At 48.2% G+C, this 25,485-nt stretch overlaps 1 protein-coding gene across 3 annotated transcripts in view; it reads right to left on the bottom strand.

Moving 5' to 3' along the window:
* LOC133170852 (RNA binding protein fox-1 homolog 3-like) overlaps positions 1-25,485 on the bottom strand; it is a 118,464-nt gene that overhangs the window by 31,639 nt on the left and 61,340 nt on the right. Inside the window, exon 1 of one of the 3 annotated variants that reach the window (XM_061304030.1) lies at positions 19,723-20,039. The exons of the other annotated variants lie outside the window; for them this stretch is intronic. Within the exon in view, the coding sequence (XP_061160014.1) occupies positions 19,723-19,848 (126 nt within the window). The 5' untranslated portion in view covers positions 19,849-20,039. Of the gene's footprint in view, positions 1-19,722; positions 20,040-25,485 lie in introns of those variants that run through there. 3 annotated transcript variants of the gene reach the window in all.

Genomic DNA, 25,485 nt, shown 5'->3' with positions numbered 1-25,485 from the left:
AAATGTAAAATATGGTTCTGATTGTCAAAGTGAAATCTTTGGCGTGTGGGAATCCTGACGCCACATTCCGTGGCCGCCAAATGAGGGTGACGCCCCTAACACGGCCGCCAAACAGGTGCGACGATTCGTCATTCCTAACTGTGGCGAGACGGGCGTTTTTTTTCTTTTTCTGAAGCGCATCTAATCAGATCTTAATTCCACTTATGAAGATCGGGGAGATAACTTTTGATTCATCACGATGGTTTAATCACCGTCAGCACGCTCTCTCCCGCCCGCCTGCCCTCCTCTTGTTTCCACATCCAGCCGAGAGATGGACGAGAAAGACGGGGAGAAGATATTAACAATATTAATGACCCGTGATCCTCGTCTCCTTAATGAGAAGGGTTATTAACCGTGATTATCCGTGATGGAGCGCCGGTAATTCCCTGAAAGCTCGAGGAAAACTAGCCCGTAAATCGCCTCGTCTTGACGATTTGACGGCGCGGGAAGAGGCGAGCGGGAGAGCCAGATGAGATGCCGGAAGGATGCGAAGGATGAGGAAGTGAGCGCGGCAACCAAACACTGGCGGCTAACGAGCAAGCTAACTCAGTGATACTGGCGGAATGCTGAGGCGGCACTCCTACACGCCCACTCCTCGACGCTGCAATTAGAGGAAGGAGGAGTGGGATGGCGGAGTCCGTGGAGTGGAGAGGGACGGACGGGCCTTCCGTTGGTGCTGTCCTGTCCCATCTGCTATTTATCATGGCCGTATCACAAACCGTTTGCTCGACAGTCCAGTCCCATTTGCTACTCTCCATCCTCACCACACACTTCCCGGAAACTGGAGCCACTGCCTGGCACACTATCCCACTCCTATCCCAGCACTCCTGTGCCCATCCCTACAACACACTGCGTTACTTCCGACTTTTGTCCTGTCCTAGCCTGGCTCAATTGGCATGTGTCCCACCCCACTCACTACCCTGTCCTATTCAAAACTTGGAAATGCTTTCTGATGACTCATACATATATCATGTCCTGCCGTATCTTCTTGCCTGACTCTTTACCATCATCCTGTCCTCATGTCCTGCCCCATCCTCTGTTATCATTTTCACACAGCATTGCTGTTCCTGAGGAAAAGGAAAATGGGAAGCTGGTGCGTAAAAGTCAGGCGCAGCAAGACGAACGACTCCCGACCGCAAGTTACGGCGGCGATGATGCTAACGGGCCCATTTGCTCGTTAGACGCTGGCCTTAAAAGCATCTTTGGGAGTTTGGGCACCTACCGCCTCCTCTTCTTCCTGCCTCTTCTGCCTTTTTTCAAATGACACTGTATCACGGCAACACCTGCCGGGCCCATTCCAGATAATAATCCCGTTCCGACATGCCGCCGCAGCGCTCGCAGCGGCCAAATTGGATTGTTTGCATTAGCGGCCCGCTGAGCGCAGCTCGCTTGCTCTCTCGCCGGCGCTCTCTCTCTCTCTCTCTGACTGCTTTCTGGCTCTCCCACCTCAGGGGCTTTATTAGATTCAAGCACTCCTTCATAAACAAGCGCTCCTTGTGGCAAAAAGGGTAAACAAGAAAAGAGGAATCAGCTAAATGCGGACAGGCCGGCGCTTTGTGGACACACTCCATTTATTTCCTCCAATCAAAGAACTTTAATTGGATTGAGGGCCGGCACCTGCTTTACACGCTGTCGAGCACGCCATTGATGTGTGTGTGTGTGTGTGGTGTGTGTGTGTAATGGGAGGGGGAGGGGCTAAGAGCATGTCTCACTGCCTCTGTTTTTTTTTTTTTACTGTGATCAATTTCAGATCAATAACGGGATTCGTCACCCCCCCCCGTGGAGCTTCAAATGAATATTTTACACGCTCAGATGTTTTTCCTTGAGTTTGCTGTTCAAAAGGTTTAAAAAAAAACAACAACAACAAAAAAAGAGAGGCAATAAATAACCTTGTTAGACTTTCTTTGGGAAACTGCAATCACTATAAAATGTGGTAATACGTATTTTATAGACTGCAGTCTACATAAAATATGGCAACATTTAGTGGTGGCATTCAGTGAAGCAGAGGTCTTAAATTTCGACTTAAAAAGTCTGCAATGTGGCGTCTTGAAATCTGCGCACACTGCAATCGTTGTGCCGCATTTCATTTAGTTTTCTGCTCGCTTTACTGATTCAAATTAGACGACAGAACTGCAGATGCCTTGTAGTATATTTCATGTATATTTGATGAATGAATGCGGTCATTTAAAAATAGTATAAAAAATATAAATATATATTTATATTTTGACTGTGGCTACATTAATATTTTGCACAGACGTTCACTGAAAGATAGTTTTTTTTTTTTTTACATTCATTGGTGTGACGCTATCTCACAGTAAGAAAATGAGGCCCAGCTAGCTTCAATATAAACATCACGAGCGCTTCTACGGTAAAGTTCTCACGCCGCTTCAGTTTTCTATCACTTGTGAGATGAGCATAAATCCACAGCAAGTCCGGAATACAAATGCCCATGCAGCAGATGAAAAAAAAATACAAATAAGAAAGGAGCGCAGCCACTGCACACAGTAGCACGCCGCCATACGAAAGCGCCCAATGCATCACACCGCCTCTTGACAGCACCTTTAGCGTGATGCCGAGGCGGGAGGGGCCAGGGAGGCCCGACACAGTAAATAAAAATACAATTTCCCCCAGTGACACGGCCATTCTGCTGCAAGCCGTGCTCTAATTATTGCCAGCACTTTGAGCGATGGCTCCGCAACGACTTCACGTGACCCCTCGTGCGCTTTTAAACAGCTGGCTGGGCCCCTCAGCGAGCCCTGCCCAAAGGTCGCCACAGCGGCCTGACTCGTTACAACGATGTCTGAGATTCAGAAGCGGTCAAGCTCAAGCTCAAGAACCCAAGTTAAAAATTAAGTCGACAACAAACAGGCACAAATATAAACAAAACAGGCACAAAATAATAATTAAAAGAAATCAGCTAAAATTCTTCTTTTCTTTAATGAAAATATATTTGTGATTTCTGGGATTACTTTGTACGATCTTTGTCAACACAACACACAAAAACAGGTCAAAGGTCAAATTCAGTGGAAAAACTGGTTCATAACTCATGATGTCCAAATAATGTCAGGAAGTAAAACACCAAGTCAAGAATCATATCAGCAACTGTCAATATCCAGGTCAAAAGCTCATAATAACCAAGAACTGAGACGAGATGTCCAAAAAAAGTCAAGCGTCGTGTCAACAAAGCAGACTGAATGCAAGCAATCCAAACATGCTTTTGAGCTGGAGCTTTTCATGTCGACAGAAGTTTTTCTCTCGCTGCACAGCGGGGATGCTGTTTACGTCAACATCGACGTTCGGCGTCTCGCATGTAAGAACCAAATTCCAGACCAGATTAAAACGCCTTTGAAAGGCCAACATAAATGTGCCCCTCCTCCTTGCTCACTAACTTGTTTACTTCTCGTCTCCCTCTTCGCTCGCTGTCTGTCTTCCTCGCTGCCTTCCTAACTTCTTTGCGCGCCTAACGAGCGGCGGCGACTTGTGAGCGGTCTAAAATGAGCGTCAGCGAAGCAACTGAGTGACCGCCATCGTTTGTCACACGAGCGCTGACCTGTGAATATTGCATTACGGCAAAGGCGTAGGAGGGAGGGGGTGAGGGGGGGACGGGGTTGTTGATGTGTCAAGTCTGAGAGGGAAGCCAGCGGCCGACCTTGCCGTCACAGACATATTCGACAAAAGGGATTCCCAAAGTCAAAAATTACAGCACTTTTTTTTTTCTTCATCAAATCAAAATATTAAATATTGACCACAAAGAACAGAATGTACAAAAATAGGTCTTTGTTCCTGTCAACCGTTGTCCTGTGCCCTTTATTTTCTTTTCAAATGGATGTATTCTTTTTAGCGTCGTAATAAAATGAGGCGGTTTGGTTGGGAGCAATTCCCTTTCGAGCCCGCCGTGACATCGGTGCAACGCAGCGGAGCGGGAGAACGAGAAGACGAGCAAAGTGAGAGAAAATCAATCCCGGGGCAAGTCTGATTGATGGGCGGAGTTTTGGACAATTTCACGCGGAGAGCGAGCTAAGCGGAGATGACAGCGGCCATATTGCCCGCCGCAGATTGATACCTGCATTAGCGGCATCAAGCCGAATCACTTAATGCCGCGCAAATCCCGGCCCGACGCACTTTTATCCAACCGGATGGGATAATTGAGTCAATTAGAAGCGGCGTAATCCGCCGCAGGGATCTTCAAGCAAGGTTTTGGCCAAAGTCTTAATGATGGAAAAAAAAGAAGCTGGAGATTACCGGTCTTTGCCCTCGGCGGCTGGAAAAAAAAAGAAAAGCGGGTATATGACGGACGTTACAGCGGAGCAACATAAACTTGGTGCTCAACTTTGTGTTACTTTCACAAAAAAGTTGCAACTTCATCTGATAAGTGTCAAAAATCACACCAACAAGTCACAAGACAGCAACGATTGGTCGCTTCCATCCGCGATAGGACAGACAGCCGTATCACATGACTCGGACCAGATGCCGAGGCGCTGACCCGAGCGGGTTCGTTCCGCCTCCGCTTTTGCGGATCCTTTTGCTCGTTGTTGTCGTGGCAACCAGGCAGTCTATCAGAGGTCACGCGTGTTCACTGCAGATAGAAAAAAAAAAAAAGAGGACGGCGCCGCGTTATCGAGTCACGCCAGGCGGCGGGCCGGAGGACGTTAATGGAGCCGAGCCCGGCGCCCGCGCTCGCCTTCCTCGTCTTCGTCTTTAATCAAAAACACAAACGGCTAAATGGGATTCGGCACCTTAAGGTACACACAAAGACATGAATATTAAAGATTCGGCGGAAGAAGGCCTCAAAAGAAAATGTTTGAAAGACTTGTGAAGGGTTAAGATGGAATTTTTCAAAAAGGTGCAAAATGCAAATCTGACAAATTGGCAGCACAAAAGAAGTCATACAAGCAAATATGTATGTTGCGTCCTCGTGCTCGGCCACACAAGGCAACGTCGACATGACTTGTTCGAGGGGCTGTTTTGTCATGCTGGCGCTCGGCTCGGCTTGCCACCGTGGCGTTTTTCCGCTTGGCCTTAATCGCTGTGTTAATGGAAAGGAAAAGAAAGAAGGCCGAGCCGCCGACTTATTTGCGCTTCCCCAAATAGCCGGCGGCCGCTTGAGAGTGTCGTTGTCGGCGTGCTGCGGTGGCAACCAAACACTTGTTCTGAGTGGTCTGATTCCACAGCCGCACTCCCGCAACGGCGCAAACGCCCTTTTCTAACTTTGCCTGATTACCAAAATGCTAAACATATGAGGGGTGGGGGGAGTGTTGCAATAGCATCAGAGTTCAATTCTGGGGGGAAAGTTAGAATTGGTAAGAAAAGTAGTGCTTGAACGTCAAGCGTTTGTGTCTTGCGGGTCTTTGCGGCACATCAGCCTCATCAGCAAATGCGCTCCTTTACCTCCAGCCCAGCAGCCGTTGAGGAAAAACGCCCAAAAAACTGTTGGAAACTAACTTGAGCCTCCATGGTATGTAAGGAAAGATTTGGATTGAGAGTGACTCGCCACACGGCACACACAGGAAAAGATAACGAGGAGTCGACCATGTTGATTGTTTACACAAGCGCGGATGCCGTTTGACATGGTGGCCGCACAAATGAGCCGAAAGTTGCATGTCGCGTGCCCGCCCCCTCTGCACCCCGCTTTCATCCTCTAATTGCCCCGGCAGGACGCGCACACATGAGCCAATTAGACACGCGTGAGCGCATGAACAGCAAAATAAGACGCACAGTGGATTGAGAAAGTCTACACACCCCTGCTGAAATAGCACATTTTTATTAAGAACAATCATGTCTAAACTATTTTCACCATTGAAGGCGAACTTGGTAACGACAACTAAATATGAGCTTTTGTCATGAGATTGCAAAAGTGCACACACCCTACCAACCTAAGCAGTTACCAGTCACACGACAGCTCCAATTTTAAGTGCCTTCGAGAAAATGACCCGTCCCGCAAACGGTGCCTGCTCTCGTTTTGTGGATAACTACAACGTGGACATCAACAGGAAGAGCAAACCAAAGTCGGTTGCACGCCGTATGATTATGCGCCGGCAAGCGAGACATGTTTTTTGAATCGATGTCTCAAGACGGACACATGCTGACGTGTCCCGCAGGTTTTCTCCCGCCTATCGGGAATCATTCCCGCTGCGTAAACAAGACGCAGAGACGAGCTGGACCCGCTCCAGCCTCGCCTCCACTGCATTTTCACTGACCAAAGCTTTTTTTCCCCTCCTCCCCTCCCCACCTTTTAGCCGATTCAGCCACTAATATTGATCAGGCGCGAGAAGATTGACAGGGGGAAGGAGACGGACAAAAGTATTGGGACGCAAACCGGAAATGAAAGAGGACTTTCAACAAAAGTACTGGGTTGTCAAAAGTAAGTAAAACAAAAAATGGAAAGCCAATTGTCCACCTTCTTGTTGGCTCCATGCTAATGCTAATGCATCGTCGTAATCAGATCATTAGCCAAAAGTTCAGTGACCTCAGCAGGAAGCTCGATGATCCCTCAGCCAAAGGCGGCACATTAAGGAAACTTCCGGATGAGCGGCTCGGAAGCACGCGATTACGAGACACGTCACTTTCGTAATACTCGCCAAGCCACGACGTAGCGCAATTAGGTCGAAGACTGGAAGGGAGATGAACTCTGACCGAGCGGGACAAAGCATCGCGAACAATATATAAAAACCCGCAATAACATTGAAGTGAAGAAATAATAAATATGTAAAAAAATGTTTATATTTCATTTGACAAAATTCAATCAACCCCTTTCCGAAAACATTTTCACGCGAATAACGGCTGCTGATGGTGACGTAAATGCTCGGCGGGCCGAATTAAAGGCCGCGGGTCAGACTTTGCCCACCGCTGGTTTACACTCTATCAAATATTCATCTGCTAAGTGCTGCAGCCGTTTGCCTTTTGAGAGCTTCATGCATTGTTTAGGCAGGAGCAGCACGTCGACGAGGAGGAAAGAGGATTAGGAGAAAGGAGGAGGTGGAGGAGGAAGAATAACAGAGCAGACGAGGAAAAGGAGGAACCCAGAGAAGACTGACGGAGGAGGAGGAAACAGAAGAGGAGCAGAAAGAAAACAATGAGGAGGATGAGAAAGAGGGGATTAGCGAGATGGAAGCGGGAGGATGTGTAGAATGAGGAAGAGAAGGATCAGCGAGAGGATTAGCAAGAAGATGTAAGAGGAGGAGAAGGAGCTGGAAGCAGAAAGAACTGAGAGAGAAAAAGATAAGGAGAAGGAGGAAGAGCAGAAGATGGGGAAGCGCAAGATGAAGGCGAAGTGAGGAAGTAGAGGAAAATGGAGAAAGAGGAGAAAGCAGAATGAGGGAAGAGGAGCAGAAATGGAGGAAGGCGAGGGTGGTGCTTTGACGAATTCTAAAAAGGCAAAAAGAGGCCAAGCGGGCAGCCAAAGTTTGTACGCCAACAAGGCGGCTCCGCGTTACCTGCTTGCTTTTTTTTTTAATTGCAAGCTGTCAAGGAAGCACTTGCGCAAGGCACCTCTGCGCCGTCCTGAGGGAGCCGGCGCCGCTTTTAGCCCAGGCGGCAGATGGCGAGCGGAACGCCATCCCTCCTTTGGGGGACTCACTGGCGACAAGTCGACTCTTTAAAGAGCCACGTTAGGGAGGAAGCGTTTTGCCGTGCTAGCGTCCGACCGCCCGACGCGCCTCAAAGTGACGAATCGCTCGCCCCCACCGCGCTTTCATTTCACGTTTGCTGCGGGGGGTTCGGCAAAATGCTCGCAGCTGGCAAACTACAACTTTACAACCGCATCTATTTAGCACAGTCTAAGACAGAAAAAAAAGGAACAGAAATCGGTGGTAAAAGACACCTACGGTAGTTTCTTTGCTAGCACAAAATGCTAACATTGCTCACATCCAAACTAACACGTGTCGGCTATTCTATTCGAAGTAAGTTTACAATAGAACAAATAAAATAAAATACCGTAGACTGATTTGTGGGTTCTCGACTTCACCTTTCAAATTCTGCTTCTTTCAAATTCACAAAATGGCGGATATTCTCCATTTTTTCCTTTTTTTTTTTTTTTTTTTTACTTTGACCTCTTTAGTGTACCCATGATATCATTTTGCGAGGGTGGGGGGCGTGGCCTGTCCGCATGCATAATGAATGACACCTACAGTACTGCGGCCATTATCAATGTATGAGTATGAACGCAAGTTCTGCCCTCCTCGTCTTCCTCCTCCTTAGTGGCCACTTTCCACGGCTACGCCCGAGCTCGTCCGCCCGGCTCTCGTCGTGTTCTTCAGCTGAACCCGCTGAAACTTATATGAGGCCCGTCGAACGTACGGATCTTATTGCTCACGTCGCACACGAAGCTATCACTTCAGCTCAACATAAAAGCCGCGTCGTGTAAAATCCACGGCGGCCCAACACTTGTGGTCTGAAGCTATTCAAGCCGCCGAGTGCTTCATCCCCCTCCCGGAAGCGTCCACCATGGGGGACGGCGTGGGGGGCGATTGTAAGAGGAGCCAAAAATCAATGGCAGGCCGATTGTAACGCAGCTAGGCTCGGCGGGGAATTAGCGGCCCCCGTTGCCGTATCGGGTTCGCAGCCAGAGAGGAAAAGGAGCCTTGAAAAGCTGAAACGTGAGGCAACTCGTTGCGCTTGATGAGGAAATTGGCCAAATGCGTTTTTGTTTACGGCCGCTCAAAAGCTCACAGGCGTCGAAAGGCGGGAGGCGAGAGGCTGTGGGCTCCATTATCCCGCCGTCTTCTCTCCTGCATCTGAGATGAAAAGAACGCCCTGAGCGCACTCGTGTTTCACTCTCACATCGCGCTAATGAACATCAAGTTCACCTAGCCTAGTGCTTCTCAAACCTTTTTATCACCTCCAAAAAGCTTTAAGTGCCGCTGTCACAACCAACAACAAAATACACTCGCTCAACACCTACGAGACGTCCCTCAAAATCATTTTTCATATAAACATTAAGCACACTTTGAACATGAATGCAGTGCTTCAAGGTGGGAAACAAATTACGATTGAACCAAAGATGATTATATTATGATCAATGGAAGTTCTGAGTCTGATGCAATGTGGGGTCCCACAAGGGTCATTCCTTGAACCACTTTTATTCCGTCTGTACATGTAACTCAAATGCTTCAGAACGTCAATGTTGACGATAAATTAAAATTTAAAACGGCATGAACACAAACTTCAGCTACACCTAAACAAAATGGAGGTAACTTCAACAATAGATGTTCGGCTTTTGTTTTCTTTTTTCACTTTTGACAAATCAGAATTAGGTCATTTGAAGAAAATGGTAGGTTAAATTATTTGAGATTTATTGCATGCTAATTCAATATAGAAATCTGAGAAATGAACTGAAAAATTCGCTAACTTTGAACAGTTTGCCCATGAAGCATTTACTTGTACATTATTCCCTCACACTGAGACATCTCTCTTAAGATTGTTAAACTTAATACACCTAGACACACACGCGCTCCCAGCATGTATAAAAAAAATAAAAAGCCCGGTGCTCGGGCCTGAACACGCTGCCGCCGAGCACGCAGCTGCGTATGGCAACTTCCATTCGAATTAAACGGGAACAGAAGAGCCCATTAAAGTCATTTACATACATGGCGGGTGCGCGGCGGGGGTGCGCACGCGCTGCACACATTAGCACTTGAAAGCGCACATCCCGCTGCAGCGCGGCTATATAGAACCATGTATTATTTATCAGACGCACATCAAAAAAGGAGAGTTTGCGTGACGATGGACGCTGGAAGCAGGAAGTCTGACAACTTTGCCAAGAATCCTCCCCAGTGACCACGTTGCCGCCCCGCCCCGCCCCGTTTAAGACGTGCAAAAACAACAAATTGCCCGTTTCAAAAACAACATCGACACTTTTGCGGGTCGTCGTGAGCATGCCAAAGCAGCAGGGAGCGCTATGATTTTCGTGAGGAATGCAAGTGATGAAGTGGTGCTTGGATGAGGGAAAATACATCTTTGTGGAATTACGTACGTACATGAGAAACCAAAATAGGTTAATTTGACCCAGACTAAAGCAGAGCTCGAAACACCTGCAAACGATCTTGAAATGTCGGAGGAAAAAAATGCATAACGTCTTCTTTAACATTCCAAACGAGAGCCAGAGAGAAAATGTGAAAGCAAAACGCTTGTGGGGGGATATGAGATGAAGACGTTGCCTCTTCATCCTCGCCTCCCGAGAGCGAGCGCTCGGGAGCTGCGGGAGTCGGCGTGTCAGTCGGAAAGCGAGACGTGATATTCCCCCGCGAGGCGTTCGGGTCGCACTCCCTGCTGTGTGCTTCCAAGTGAGCGTGTGTGAGTGTGTGTGTGCGTGATGAGGTTTTGTCCCCACGGATTCCTGCGGACATTTTGGGTGTTTGATAAATCCCGAATGTTTTAATCGTGCTCTGACCTTGATGAAACAAGCCGGCGTCGTTTATCAATTAGGTGGGCACCGAAAGGGGGACGACGGGGGGAGGAAGAGCCTCTGAGGACGAGAGGATACCCCCCCCCCCCCCCGCTGCCTTTTTTTCCCTCCGCGTTCCAGAACATTTTATTCCATCTCTTAGAAAATAATCTTGACTCGCATTGCAGACGGTTGCTCCGTAATATGCAAGTGTACATTATTTTGCAGATTTTTTTAGCTTTCATTTTTTTTTTATGGAAAACTAATTTAAAGTTGTGCGCCGGAGTTGTGTACCAGGTTGGGTCACAACATGCCAAGCTCTAGTGGCATGATTAAGAGAAAGAAGAAGCGGTAGAGAAGGTCACATAAAAGACTAGTTGACTGTTTCCGGGCAGCTTTTTTTTCTGGTTCTACTAATGAGAACTTCATCTGCCAATTTTCATGTCGTTGAGTGGAGTCAGGTTTGGAAGCTGGATTTTCAAATCATTCAAAGAAACCTTGAAAATGTCCTAAAATGGCCGCTTCAAAGCAAAACGTCAAACGTCTGGTGGAGGTGCATGACTCTAAATTCAGACTACAAATGGATAAATGGTTAAAAATACACGAATGATGGCCTGCCCGGTGCTATAACGGGGTGATGACGTGGGAGGAAGAGGATGTGAGGACGAAGGTGGATTTTCCCATTTTTTCCACCACGCGGAACGTTTCCCCCCAGTGATTCCGTATAGAAAATAATCCTTCTCGTTCGCCGCTTGCCAAGTCAAACATTCCAAAGGGAGCGTAAACAAGCGTCTGACCGCTAATCTGCGCGTGGGCGTCGCGTGTTTTGCTGTTCGGCGCCGCATCCCGAGAGAATGCGGTCTCCGCGACGGGCTGTTGCGGCGGGGGATTTGTTGCCGGGCGGAAGAGATTTACTGACGGCCTATTGTCAGCCGGGCCGGGATCATAAAGGCGTTTGTTCGTGTTTTACACGGTGCGTTGCGATCTTAAAAAGCTGCCGCCGAGCGAGAGGCGATACGCCATACGAAACCCGCGCTAGCCCAGAAAAAAGCTCACTGGATCTTAGCCTTGTGTGAAAACATGAAGGCAAATATTAAAAGGGCAAATCAACTGTCAAGTCAACATAGATTTGTAAACAGGAAGTAAATGTTTTTCTGGATGATGTCATTAATATTTGGCGAAAGCGCTTTGCTCCTTAAGCAGGCCGACACCGACGCCGCAAACACCAGGCCGCAGATTGACCTGGCCGTCAGCGACCGCTCGTGAGCGACAGGTCATGTGTGAACGGCACCCACCCCCTCCATTGTGAGCGTGGGGGAAGGGGGGCTCACTACGCACTGCCACCCAAGTCCCTGCAGCATTTCACAGTCTGTTTAACTTCAGAAATCACCATGTCCCACTTTCGCAACCCCAACGCCGTTTGCTGATCTCGTCCGGTCTTTCTCGCGGGCCTGCTCCGGCTAACAACTTTGCTGGCAAAAAGTAAAAGTATTCAAGTATTTGGGTAAAACGTAAAATGGAAGAGAGGGGCGGTGGTGTGTGAAGTGCTCCTGGCTGGTCCCACTTTGGGAATCGGATCAAGCGTTTCATTCCGCCGACGTGAGGCTAATCTTTGATCTGTGGTGCTCCGGCGCGGGCCCGATTATTTACGGCGCCATTTCAAAAGGTTCTGCTGATCTCACTCGGGTCTTATCGTTGCGCGCCGACAAGAAAAAGTGACTTTGGGAGCACCCACAGCCAAAAAGATCCGCAGATTAGATGCCGTCCGAGTCGGAGGTGGACCGGCCCGAAGGATTTGAGGAATCAGGAAAGCCGCGGCGCCCCCCAGCTCCCCCACTGCTTGGTACCGCAAATGTGACTGGCCTCAAAGTGCTGACTGGCTCACAGTCCATTGAGTTTGTGCTCCTTATCAAATTACAGCCACCTCAATAACCCGCGAGCTGCAGCACGCCGCCAGAAATGAGGTTTTCTTCATAGCCGCCATGCTGCTTCTTTCTTTCCACTCTCGCATTTTTCTCATCCATCCATCCATCCATCCATCCATCCATCCATCCATCGTCTGTACCGCTTCCCGGGCATGCTGGAGCCTATCCCAGCAGTCATCGGGCAGTAGGCGGGGGACACCCTGAACCGGTTGCCAGCCAATCGTACGGCACACAGAGACGAACAACCATTCGCACTCAAACCTAGGGGCATATTTGGAGTGCTCTATCGGCTTACCCAGCATGTTTTTGGGATGTGGGAGGAAACCAGAGTGCCCGGAAAAAAACCCACATGGGCACGGGGAGAACATGCAAACTCCACACAGGGAGGGCCGGAGGTGTAGAACCTGCACCCTCCTAACTGTGTGATGGTCATGCTAACCAGTGTGCCATTGTGCCTAAAAAAAAAAAAAAGGAGAAACAAGGAAGGGTATGCGGATGCAAATGTTTTGTAATTTGGAGCAGCGGAAAGGCCGGAGGAAAGGGGGGTGCTGAACAACGAATTTGCTAGCTCCCGACATAGTAAGAAAGTCACGAAACGTCCAGATGGTCATCACTTTCCGGGAGTGATGACGTTTTTTCTCTTTGACTTCCAGTCCAACAACTGCTCAGCCACCCGAGTCCACCTGGACTCGAGTCCTGAGCCGCTGTCATCTTCCTTTGCCACGGAAAATCACACCGCCCTCTTCCCCCAGTCACCTGCAACCCCAGCCACCCCCCCCCCCCTACACACACACACACACTTTGCCACAACCCCCTCGTCACACTTTGAGGCGTCCACACCGGGTCATCCGTCTCATTTTGCCGGCGTTATTACAGAGTCCGAACGAGAGGGCTCATCGCGAGTCATCCGGCCAGACAGCTGATGGATGTCACCTCGCCTTCCCGGCAGACAAGCGCCGACCGAGGCTCCCGAGTAAATAAGACCCCCCCCCCCCCCCTCCACATACAAGTAATCCATCTCCTCCCGGAAGGTGAGTTTACCTCCCTTTTGACGACTAATTGATTCATTTTCAAGCTCACTGTTGAGTCCCGGGATACGCGACTGGGTGAACCAACTTCAAGTCAATAACGCAGAATTGTCAATTGACAGTAACAAAACATTTTTCACTCAAGATTGCCATAAAAATTTAAACCTAAAAACATTGGAATTTTGCTTATAGTTAGCATTGGCAAACATCATATTAGCATGACGGACAAACCGTCATCTGTTTAAAGCATATTTGAAAACTTAAATTAGCACTCAGGTCATTAGCTACCTTTTAGCAATGTTAGCATTTAACCCCAGGATAGGTTTAAAACTAAATAAAGCCCACCCTCCAATTCCTCCTGCCGTGACTTTGCACCCTTTGACAAGAAAGTGATTCATTTCTGTGCTTCTAATTGCATCACTGATAATGCATACAAATGGCGGCTCATGATGCGTTTATGGGAATTTGTGCAACCACTCCCCCCACTGTCCCCCCCACCTCCACTATTGCACCTAGCGTAAATTAACATCAATATTTATCTAACTTCTATTACTCGATTCTTGCTTCATTCAGATGCTAATTGTTGCTATTAGTTTGAAATGTACAAAATGAGGGGCGGGGGTGATTAGTTCTGGAATGTGTGGCGTGTCGCCCCGGTGCCCACACGGGGCACGGCGAATGTGGGGGGGGGGGGGGGGGGGAATGTAATAGAAGCAAGGCGGTTGACACGAGTGCGTAAAACAAGAAAAACAAAACAATACGGCCGTTGATCGTAAAAATAAAAATAAAAATAACGTAAAACTATTTCTATAGCATCAGTAAGAGCAAATCTACTCAAATATTTAGTTGATTTTAAATATATTGAACTGATTGCACTGCAAAAGGTTTAAACCACGAAGTAAACAAACATTCTGTCAGGAATCAATTCACTTAGTTTAACATCGAATTGAATCCATTTAAAAGTGTCAATAATTTCACATGTTTTCTCAAGGAAGTAACCAAAGTGTTGTCACAGGACACGTGGCCCGTCAATCAAAGCTCAAACTGCCTCTTAATGACACCATTGCATTCATTTCTTTGTGAGAGTGTTTGTGTGTGTTTATTAATTAGCGGACGTTAATCAGTGTGCCGTAATTAGCGGGAACGTGTGTTAATTATTGAACGATGTGTGTTCATTAAAGCGTGTGTACTAAATGTGTGTGAGGGTTCGGTAATTAATGAAAAGTGTGTGACAGCGTGTGTGCAGGTGTGCTCTCATCGTCCATGTTGAAATGTTGACGTGTTTTTAAAGGCTTAGTTTATGGAGAAATGTGCATTTCCTTCTTTTCCCGCATTCCACGCTCGTACAAAACAGTCACATCAGTTTACGCAAGTAAAATGAAAGCAAATTGAAAAAAAAATTGATGCAGTTTTACGACAAGTTTAGATGTGGTATTGAGCTAATAGGAATGGCCCGACCACTAATGAAAGCTATTTGGAAGAAAAAAGGTAGCGGAGTCATTGGTGTGGTTTAAGTGAAGCCGTTGCCGCTACCCGCCAAGCACCAGGGTGAGCTCTTGAAGGACGACGACGCAGCTTTCGCAGCATAATCTTCACAGTTGCGCCGCCCAAGCAATAATTGGTCTCACACTGTTCACGCCACGCGTTAGCAACGTTAACCCGACATTACGCCAAATACAAAACCTCAGGACGCATCGTAGCAACAAAAAAAAGCGAGGGAAGGGGGGAAAGGTTTGACTGTGTTGTAGTTGCGGTGTCACCAATCTTGCCCGCGGCTCGCGAAGGCCATTGGAGCGTGGCGAGGAAGAGGAGGATGAGGAAGACGAGGACGTCCCCTGAGCCGTGTGAAATGAGCCGTAGGAGGGAAACAAATAAAAGGAAAAGCTGCAAGCGGCCAATGACAGGGCCTTCGCGTCACCTTTTTCATGGCCAATCATCAAACTTTGACGACTGGAAAGAAAAACTTTCAGAATTTTGTCGAGGTCGCCGGCTTCCATTGCAGCTCAATTCGCCAGTGTTGATTAGCCAACGTTCTGGCGCTGGAATTCGCTTCAAAACAAAATGGCTGACTTCCTGTTCAATTTTGGGCATGGCTCCCTGAGACTGATCGACTTTTTTTTTTCCTCTTAGGTGTCGACAATCCGATGACAAGACGCATTTTGCTGTCCGAAAAATTACGTGGGATAGACAAAGTTGTGCTTTGGCGCTAATTGCCGCACCGGTTTAGCAGGCGTGCTAATTAAAACCTGCGCCATGTGGAGGGGGGGGGGGGGCGTCATTATGGGTGGAGGTGAGGACATTTGCACGAGTGGAAGTGTATTAGCGCGGCGCATGCTAATTGAGACGACGACAGGCAGTTGGCGCGGCGCTCCAGGGGGCTCGCACGGCGCTGAGATGTTTAGCATTATCGGCTAAGTGGAGATATGCACGCGTCGATGCGCCGAGTTGAGTCGCAACGCCGACGGAATGCAAAGCGTTCGGGACTCAATTCACATCACACGTCTTCAAAGACTGCATGGCCTCTATTGGCCAGCGTATATATTTTGAATGAAACTGAGCTCCCGCCAGGCGCTGTTTTTGCTTTAAAAATTCAAAATGTAAGAAAAGATTAGATATCCCTTTTCAAGTCATAAAATGTAAAAATAAGAACATATATCATGCATTGTTTTAATGAGAATCATCGAGGTTAAATCTTACAAGATAGACTATTACATTTTTTAGGCATCAAAAAAGGTTAATCACAAATGTAGAAAAAAAAAAAGACAATACTTATTGGATTTCTCAATTCAATTAGTAAATTTTTATGTTGCAAGAAATACTTTTGGAATATTTCTGGGTTTTCTTTTTTAAATTAAAAATTAAAAAATGGTAAAACTTTAATTTTTTTGCCACTGAAAGTCCGAGCTCCCACTTTGTTTTCCTGAGTATGTTGAGCTGCTTAGCATATGACAACTTACAGCACGTGAATTGGGTGTAGCATGTTTCCGAAACTCAAGCTCATGTGCGCGGCCCCTTTTCTTTTGGGAGCTTCGATACCTCCTATCCTAAACACACACACACAAATGTGTTTGTGGCATTGTCGCGCACAGGCAACAAATGTAATTCTGTTCAATTTGTAAAGGTCTTCGATGTAAGACGGTGGCGGCGGAGGTGGCGGTAGCCTGCAGGCTGGGAGTGGAGGGGGGGTTGGTAGAAAAAGGAACTCCAGTCGCTTGCTCACACAGCAAATGAAATTTCCAAATCCAAACGACTTAGCTGTGATTTACAATTCTCCCTCCCGGGCGGCGACAAGCGAGAAAACATTTCAATCAGGCGCGCCGCCGCAGCCCTATTTTTTATTTTATTTTTTTAGCTCCGTGAAACAGCTGTTTAAGAGGACAAACCTAGTTGACCTGGACAAAAAACCCGCAAAGACAGTGGCGTGATTGGGTACAAGTTTTTCAAACAAGATTGAATGTGGGAGAAAACAAGTGGAAAAGCGCTTTCCTGTTTGTATACTGTTTTTAAAACCAAAAAAATAGTGATGATTTTTCGAAAGCTCTCCTCAAAATAGCTTTGCTTTTATTGGACATGCTAACTTTTTGCATACGATGCACTTCGTTGTAACAAAATCATTTCGCTAGGTGCTAGCTTAGCTTTTGAGGATAACGTGACACACCGTTGAACTGCTATTTTCGGAGACGAGAGTGAAGTGCGGGGAGCTGGGGGCTTGATTTGAAACATGGGCCTTTTGTTCAATAAGTGTGCCACGTCTTGGCCGAGAATTGGACTCTCTGGCAGTAGATTGAAACAGAATCAGCTGGAATGTGTTAACCCTTTTCCCAGCGGGATCCCGGGACGGGCTCGCTGGGGGGTGGAGGGGCGTTAGCGAGTCCTATTTGGAGGGCCGGCGAGGCTCGGGCTCATTCCTCAAACTCATCTCCAGCGCAGCCGGGCGGCGCTAACGAGAACCCGCGTAGTGACAAAAAGCCATTAGGCCTCCCCCGGATGCCGCCACCATTTACAGCTGTCAATAGCGCGGCTCCGTCTGTCGTAATTGCCCCCCAGGAAAGAAGAGACGGCGTGCTTAGCGGGGCCTCGCGAGACCGCCGGCCCTTTCACTATCCAAAGTCGTTTCGGTTCTCCGGTGGGGGTGCGGGATCAAGGCCAGCATTGTGTCTTGCTTCTGACCATCAAGAAAAAATAAGAGGGAAGCGTTAGAAGCGGGGAGGAAAATTCCAGAAGGGACGAATTTAAATTTAAAAAAGGACGTTACATTCCAAGTTGTGGTTTGTTCAAGAACCAAAACATAAGCTTTGGAGAGTCCGGAAGTTACGGATTCCAGACGTTAGGAATTCCGGACGTTATGGATTATGGTGGCGGTAAACATTAAGCGCTGCGTCAAGGAATACGTACCCCCCCCCCTCCCTCCACTTGCCACCGAGAGAGAATAGCTTTACGAGCACCGCCATATGCCGGCCCTGCGCCGGCTAAACGGCCAACGCCATAGACGCCATCTTTTTACAGCCCTGCAGACGGCGACTAACTAGCATCTGCGCAACCCCCCGCGCTGCCCCGCCGCCGCTTGGCTCGTAAAATTATGCCCACGTTGCAAATCCTGCAAGTGGCTCACCGTGGCAGAATCCAGCGCATCGGTAATCTGTAACACGCCCCACCAAACATCTGGTAACCGGCATTAGCTACCTTTAAGACATTTCTCGGCCCACCATTTTGTGTCGATACCTTTCACACAGTCAGCTACATTTATGCTAATCATGTGATCATGCCCAATGTGGCTACACTCAGCGTAATAATAAGAGCAAGAAGAGGCGACTTGACACAAGGCGTCATTAGGAATACAAACAAAGTGCCACGCAGAAAACGACGCCCGCCTCCCCGCTTGTACTGTAGGTTCTCCACGCCGTCACATCGCGCAAGTGAGGGAGGAAGGGAGGGAATGAGGGAGCGGGAGACGCTGGGAGGCTCGCAGCAGACGGCATCCCAGGAATAAAAAGCGGCGAGCGTGGGGAGCGGTCGGGGAACGCCGAGTGTGACTCACAGGGATGTTTCCCGTTTTGCGGCGCAGCAAATATTCTCTGCCAAAAGGAGAGGAAGAAAAAAAACTGCCAGACGCCGCCGGAGACGATGACGCATAGGAAGTTGCGGCTTTCTTTCTTTGATTGTTTGGATTTCATCAACGAAGAAACCTCAAGTGTGGTGGCGAGGCGGGAAATTCCCGACTACGCTACGCCACCCTTCGGAATCTCTTCTTATGCAAAGTTATCAGGTAGGTTGGAAGGAGAATTCCAAATGAGGAAACAGCGGCCGACCAGATTCGCAAAGCAGGAGGAATAACGCAAACCGTCCTCAAGACAACACCCAACTCCTCGTTATGCCACCTGTGGGAGTCTTTAAGTTAGAAAAAAAAGAAACGAGTATATGGAAAACTCAAAACAAAATTGAACAGTCTACAAAGCAACAAATGAAATGCAACAAACTCCTCGTGATGCCACCTTTGGGAATCTCCAGGTTATGCAAAACACAAATCTTGGATGGAAAACAATGGTAGAGTTGAACAGGGAGAAATTCTTATTACCAATCAAACATAGCAAACTCCTCGTTAGGCCGCCTTTGGGAATCTCCAGCGTATGCAAAACTAAATTAATATTGACAAAGGAGAATTCCAAAATGACGTAGTAGCAACATCCACCCACCAATGAAACACACCCAAACTCTTCGTTATGCCACCTTGAGGAATCTCCAGGTCGTGCAAAGGTCAAAGATTAGCCAAGTGAAAGTGGGCTTGAGGGCCGTAACTCAGGAGTTGGAGTTTCGGAATCTCACACCAAACTCAACGACAAGAAGGCAACTTAATTATGCAACCTTCGACTGAGAATTCCAAATGCCCAAGCAGTAACGCACCAAATACCTTCATATGCCAGCTTTCAGAATCTCTAGCACACAAAACTAACAGAATAAGTATGAAACTAATACACAAAATCAAATGTGAATATTTTTTGGCCCTAAGATGTGAATAAAAGAATTTGGCTGCATGAAAGCCGTTTTGATTGACCGTCGCGCCTCCGACGGGATCAGGCAAGAGCCCAGGCGGGAGTTTTATCACCGCTGCGCTCCGGCGTCCACTTGTAATTTAGCACAAGTGACGGGACCCCTGCTCGTAAATCCCTTGGAGGAGGCGGGTCGCTCGAGGTAACACCGTCGCTGAAAAAAAGAAGAAAGAAAAAAGCCGACCTGGCAAGTTGGGGGAAAGTCGCCCGATCGAGATAGATAAGACATGATGAGTCTCGCTGTTTGGCAGCGCGGTTACGCGTCAGGACGGGACAGTAGCGGAAGCTGAGCGGAGTCTTACCTCGGGCAGGTAGAGGAAGGCGGGGGGACACTGGAGCGAGTGCGGTAGCATCCCGGCGCCGGAGAGCAGCAGACAGCCGGAGTTGGCCATGGAGCTCAGCGTGGGGTAACGGGACGCTTTGCGCATTTACACGGGAGGTCCGTCCGTTCGGCTTCGTTCTCGCTGTGCTCCGATCGCTCGCTTGCGCGTGCCTTTTTTTCCCGACTCAACGTCCCTCGTCTGTCTCGCGTGCGTCTAGCGGAACGGGACCACCGAGTGCGCTCACGCCTTTCTCGCCGGCTCTTGCTCGCTAGATTCCGCGCCGCCACTCTGTTTACTTTGAGTGGGAGAAAAGGCAACAAAAGCATCCAGACACAGAAGGGGAGGTTCCGGTCGAGGAGGAGGGGTTGCCGCGCCGACAGGGGGTTGGCTCGTTTGGGGAGGGGGGAGGGTGTGGTGTGGTGGGGGGTCTCACTGATGAAGTCCCCTCTGAATTCCGACATCAAACGCTCCGGGAATGGGAATGACATTAGAACAGCTGATCCGAGGCATTAGCGGCTCGCGGGATGTCGCGCGCTGCTTTTTAATTGCAGCCGCCACCCAGCCGAGCGAGCGCTTGTGGCACTCCCGACCGACACGGGGCACCCCCAAAACAACAAACGCCTCTCAGCGGAGGCGAGGAGCGCTCAAGGACACACTGCTGCTCACGACACGTGTGGCAAAACGGGAAGCGCTGCCCCAGCGTGAATGCCGCGCCAGTGCTTCATGCTAATGATGTGGACACGGAATTTATCATTCGGTATTAATATTCGCTTTGAATCTTTAAACGCATTGTTTTTGAAAACCACATTAGTGAGTCCAAAAGTCAGGTACATTTTTGGGAAAAATTTGAAGCTTGATTCATTTATGACTTCTCTCATCAAATAAATTTTTTCAAAATGTTTTAATTGATATTGAAGCTTTAGTGGTATAATTTTTCAAAACACTATAATTTACAAATTATTTGTTTTTTGACTGGATTTGTTTAGGTAAAGTTCCATTTTTTAAAAGAAAAGTTTTGATGGAAAAGATAGATAATTTTGGCCCAAATCTTTTCTAATTTTGACAAACTTTCCTCAAAATTTTAATGTTAAAATTGTGAATTTTTTGGGTGGCATCTGAAAAATGTGGGCTTTTTTTTTTATTAGACCCCCCCCAAAAATCACTAAATTGTTTTATCACATTAAATTCAAATATTGGATTTTTAGAATATTTTGTTCTTGCTCTAATTCAAACTTCTTGACTGACTGACTCTTCCGGAGAGCCCACCGACCCTTCTCAAAATCGGGCACGAGATGAATTCCGTTTGAATTTCAAAACTGATGAAATTGAAATGGTACAAGGTGGTGAACATGCGCATTCCAACCCTTCACCGATGCTGGTTTGTCTCCACCTTAATGAGATTTGCTTTAATAAACGTGCTCATCAGGGAACATTCAGGCCACACACACATCAGCAGGAAGCCGTCGCAGGAACAAAACGTGAGAAAAAAAAAAAATGCGCCCGCGCTCACACTGAGCGGCACGCGCGGCACCGCCAAAACCCGCCGGCAGCCTTCTTTTCAGAGCGTCTCTTTCCTCATCCATTCCGTTTGATAGTGTTTTAAGAGGCGGCGCACAGACAAAGAGAATGCACAAAGAGACGCGCTTACATCACACTTTGATGACCGCCAACGTTGCAAGTTGGTCTCGATAACGTCCACGCAATTTTCCTGAAGCAATTGTAGCTTCGAAGGTCACTTTATTTCTTGGCATTCTCCTTAATTGGTTTTGCTGGCTTGAACCGTTAACTCTTTCAGTGGCAGCCCGGTTAAATTCTGTTTGACGTCTATAGTCACCACTGGTAGCGAACGAGTTAAGAACTGCATTCCTTGCACGGCCGCATGCATTTTCGATGACAATTTGAGATTTGCGTTTGCAGCCACAACACGGTAGGCCTCTTCTCTTCTCCGGCAGCCATCTTCTCGCTCGGCACCGCCTCTCCCATCTCGCCACCTCCGCCGCCCTTTTCCCGCTCTTTTGCGTCTCATCGGTGCAGTTAATAATTCAAATGAGCACAGCGAGATTGCTCGCTTCAAAGAGGGCTGCCGGCGTGTTCTCCACGCTGGATCTTTTTTTTTTTTTGTCATGTGAAATCAAAGCCCTCACGCACACACACACACACGCCGCTGCGTCGCCAATTAAAAAAAGCGATCAACGACCAGCACAACAGTCCTCGCGGCGATCGCCATGGCAACATAGCAATAATGGGCATCCCCGTTGTTTGCGTACAACCGGTGCGCTGCCGATTGCGTGACGACAGCACACGCGCAATGTGGTGCGCCGCCAATTATTAATTGGGTTTGTTGGCACAACAAATTCTTATCTTTATTATTTCCCACGGTTGCCATGGTGACCTGGCAATAATCGTCATTGCTGTTTTTGACATGTGGCTTGAACTGCACTCATTGCGTTACAAGTGGCGGCAATTAAAAAAGTGAAACGAATGAGCATTGTTGGTTTTAATCGACACACCAAATCCTCATCGCCAATTGTGTTCTGATTACAACGATTTGTAATGCCGGCCGGATTTGCTGCTTTTGGGGTTCCCCAGTTTTGCTGCTTGTGTGGCCAGAACGGATTTTTCCAATCACCGTACCCGGTCAACGATAATCCAAACAAGTCCAACGAGTATGTGAGGACTCAAAATCGACTCCCTTTGGACTCGGTAAAATCACAGAGAAAAGATGCTGGCTACATTTGCGCCTTAATTGCTGCGGCGGCCTTGGGTTCAATGTTTAAACTGTCGTGTTGCGCTCAAAAGACGCAAATTCCAAACCACGCAATGTATTTTTAATAAAGACCACATTGTATGAATGAGCCCAAAGAGACTACTTGCACATTCAATTTGCCTAAAAAAATATATAATAATAATAATAACCAAGCATGGCTGAGCACAACAACAACAAAAAAGCCTAAATTCAGCAGTTTAATTTTTTTTCGTCTCTCTGAAGCATTGAAGTTTGTTGTTAGTGTTGTTTAATTTTCTTCTCTCTTATTGACTTGTGCGTATATGCTGTGAGATGCAATAAGATCAGACATTCACCGAGCGAGCACACAATTAGACACACAGGATAATGAGATCCGAAACACAATGCAATCAAAGCGCCTTCCTTTACGACAACAACCGTCTTTTTATTCGTCACACTGAGATCTGCTTTTTAATATTTTCAACCTCGGACCGGACAGCTCATCTAATTGCAGCATTTTAATGGTACTGTCAAATGGTGCAGAGCTGAAGCAAGTTTGCAGCTATGCTTACCTTGCAGCTATGACAAGATTGACTGGCATTTAACCCCGACTTTAAAATGGCTCCGGATCTGTTTCCGAGCAGAATTTTGACGCGGGTGAGATTATCACAATTGACAATTAGTTCAAAGTCCGATTATTAAAGATCGACTTAATTGTTTAGTGTCATACTTAAAGCTTTGGTGGGAACCCCAGACTGACAGATTCCATAATATTTGCTCCTGAAAGACACTTTCTCACCATGTTGTCTTTTAGTTGATGCGTCCATGGAGTTCTGGAGGAAAAAAAAAAGACGGCGATCTAGCGGAGAACCGGCGTTCAAATGACCCCCCCCGCCCCCCATCTGACAAGCTTGCTCATTATCTGGCATTTCAGCAGGGCCAAGCAGGGGCACAATGATGCCCATGGGTGGGTTGTTGAGGGTTGAGGGAGGGACTGGGGGGGGTGTTTGAAAAGGGGAGGTTACATTCTCTTTAAAGGTCCACTGATGAGGTGTCATTGCAGGCGGCTAATTAAAGCTTGTGTCGTATATCTTACAGATAACGAAGCTACAAACGCGGGGGGCGGTGTAGGGGGGCCAGAGTGCTCAGAATTTTTTCCATGTAGCTTGACACGTTGCAGAATGGAGGCCCGCGACCCTGAGGAGGATGTGAGTTACCGGGGATGTTGGTCTGAACGAATAATAATTTAAGACCTCCATGATTTCTTCACTTGGAGCTCACAAAGGGAATAAGGAGGTAGCGCCGTGGTGAGGGGGGGCATCCGCTATCATGGAAGAACAAAGGAAAGCAAGGCGCGGACATGTTCGGATGGTACATTTCAAAAAATAAAAACAATTACATTACGCAATCGCTTTGTTCGAGGGGCCGAGCGCCTCTCAAGTTGTGAACGATGTTACCGCAAAATAGGTGACGTTGCGCTACGAGGCGTCTTCATCTGCTCCGTCAGGAGGCGGCGAGCGCCGTTATTGTCTGCGCCATTGATTAAAAATGTTGATTAAATGGAGAGCGCGGGCAGGAAGTGCCGGGATCCATTCCTCAATTGGGCCGGGCCTCACTCACTCTCGCTCCACTCCAGTACGTGTCGGCGTCTCTCGCCCCGCCGCTAATGGCTTTGGAAACAGAGCGTGGCTTTTATGTGGCGTCATTCATCCTCATACGCTTAGCCCCGCCCCTGTCCCGGAATGGCGGCGGCTTTTATGGCCGACTAATGCTCCGGCTGCTGGGATCAGCAGCTCGGCCGCGGCTATCGCTCAACGCCGGCTCACCTACGACGTTTTCAAACGCTTACAGTCTGCCGCTCGTACGTCAACGTGCGGCCAAGCACGGGTAGCGCTGCTAGCGTTAGCCGCTAGATGCCCAGTCAACACCCTAAGTGGACCCACCAGAATGTTCTGGAACGCTCTCACAATATTTTCGGGTGATGATACCACCAAAGTGTAAATCCACCCGACATTTGTCTGTCCTCCACCGCATCGGGCGGGGCTATAACGTTCTGACACCTGACAGAATGTTTCGGTTAACGAGCACATGTCATGCCCGCCGTCCTTCCCAGCCAAACTGCCCCACAATTCAAATCTATTAGCAGCAATCAGCCCTCCGTTCTGGCCGCAGCGTGCATTTTAGATTTGGGTGACATTCTGCGGCCAGGAAAAATAAATAAATATCAAGCTTAATCACAATGGCTGCGGCAGACGCCGCGAGCAAAGTCTGTCGCCCGTGATGGTCGCCGCCGACATAAAGTATATTCCATCTGGGAGCAGATTGGTCCGAGCCAGTAATGTTCCCTCACAGCAGCCCCCGCGTTCCACCATTACTCCAAATAGCGGTGGGGAGGAGGCGGGAGGGCAGGGAGGCTTCGCCTCGCACCCGTCCCCAGAGAGGTCGCGAGTTCAAGCGGCGGACTTCAGGTAAGGAACGGAACGTCGATTACGGGTGAGCAAGGCCGGCAGGTGTCAGCCGATGAGTGAGCAAAAGCGATGGCGGAGTTGCTTCAACAAGCGTCTCGGGACTCAGCGTGAGAACGTGAGAGGATGGAGCCGAGTCTCGGGAGGGAAACGCTTAGCGGCGAAGCGGACAAACGAGCTCTGTACGCCAGGATGTGGTCGATGGCATTGCACACAAGAGGGCCGGATAAACAGAAGGAAATTCAAATTCAAAGTGTCATCCCGAGGGCAATTTTTAGGCTGTGTCATCAACAAAATGCGAAGAATGTTCCGTTTGTGATGCTGATACTTGATATGATTTGCATGCCAGTCAGGCTGTCAATCATCCGAAGAGCCCACTCACAATAAAATGTCTTGTTCTCCTGCTCCTTCTCAACATAAAGTTGGTTTGGCCGGCGGCTTGTTTTGGTGTTAGCCAAGCTACGACGGTGCCCTCGTATACGCCCTCTCCCCCCAGCAAGTAACAGCCACCTCGCGCCACCGCTTCCCATTCCATGAGCGCCATCAAAACGT

The sequence above is a fragment of the Syngnathus typhle genome, linkage group LG17 (assembly GCF_033458585.1).
Source record: "Syngnathus typhle isolate RoL2023-S1 ecotype Sweden linkage group LG17, RoL_Styp_1.0, whole genome shotgun sequence".
NCBI lineage: Eukaryota > Metazoa > Chordata > Actinopteri > Syngnathiformes > Syngnathidae > Syngnathus > Syngnathus typhle.
The sequence above is the reverse complement of the archived record's forward strand: the minus strand, read 5'-3'. Positions and strand labels throughout refer to the sequence as shown.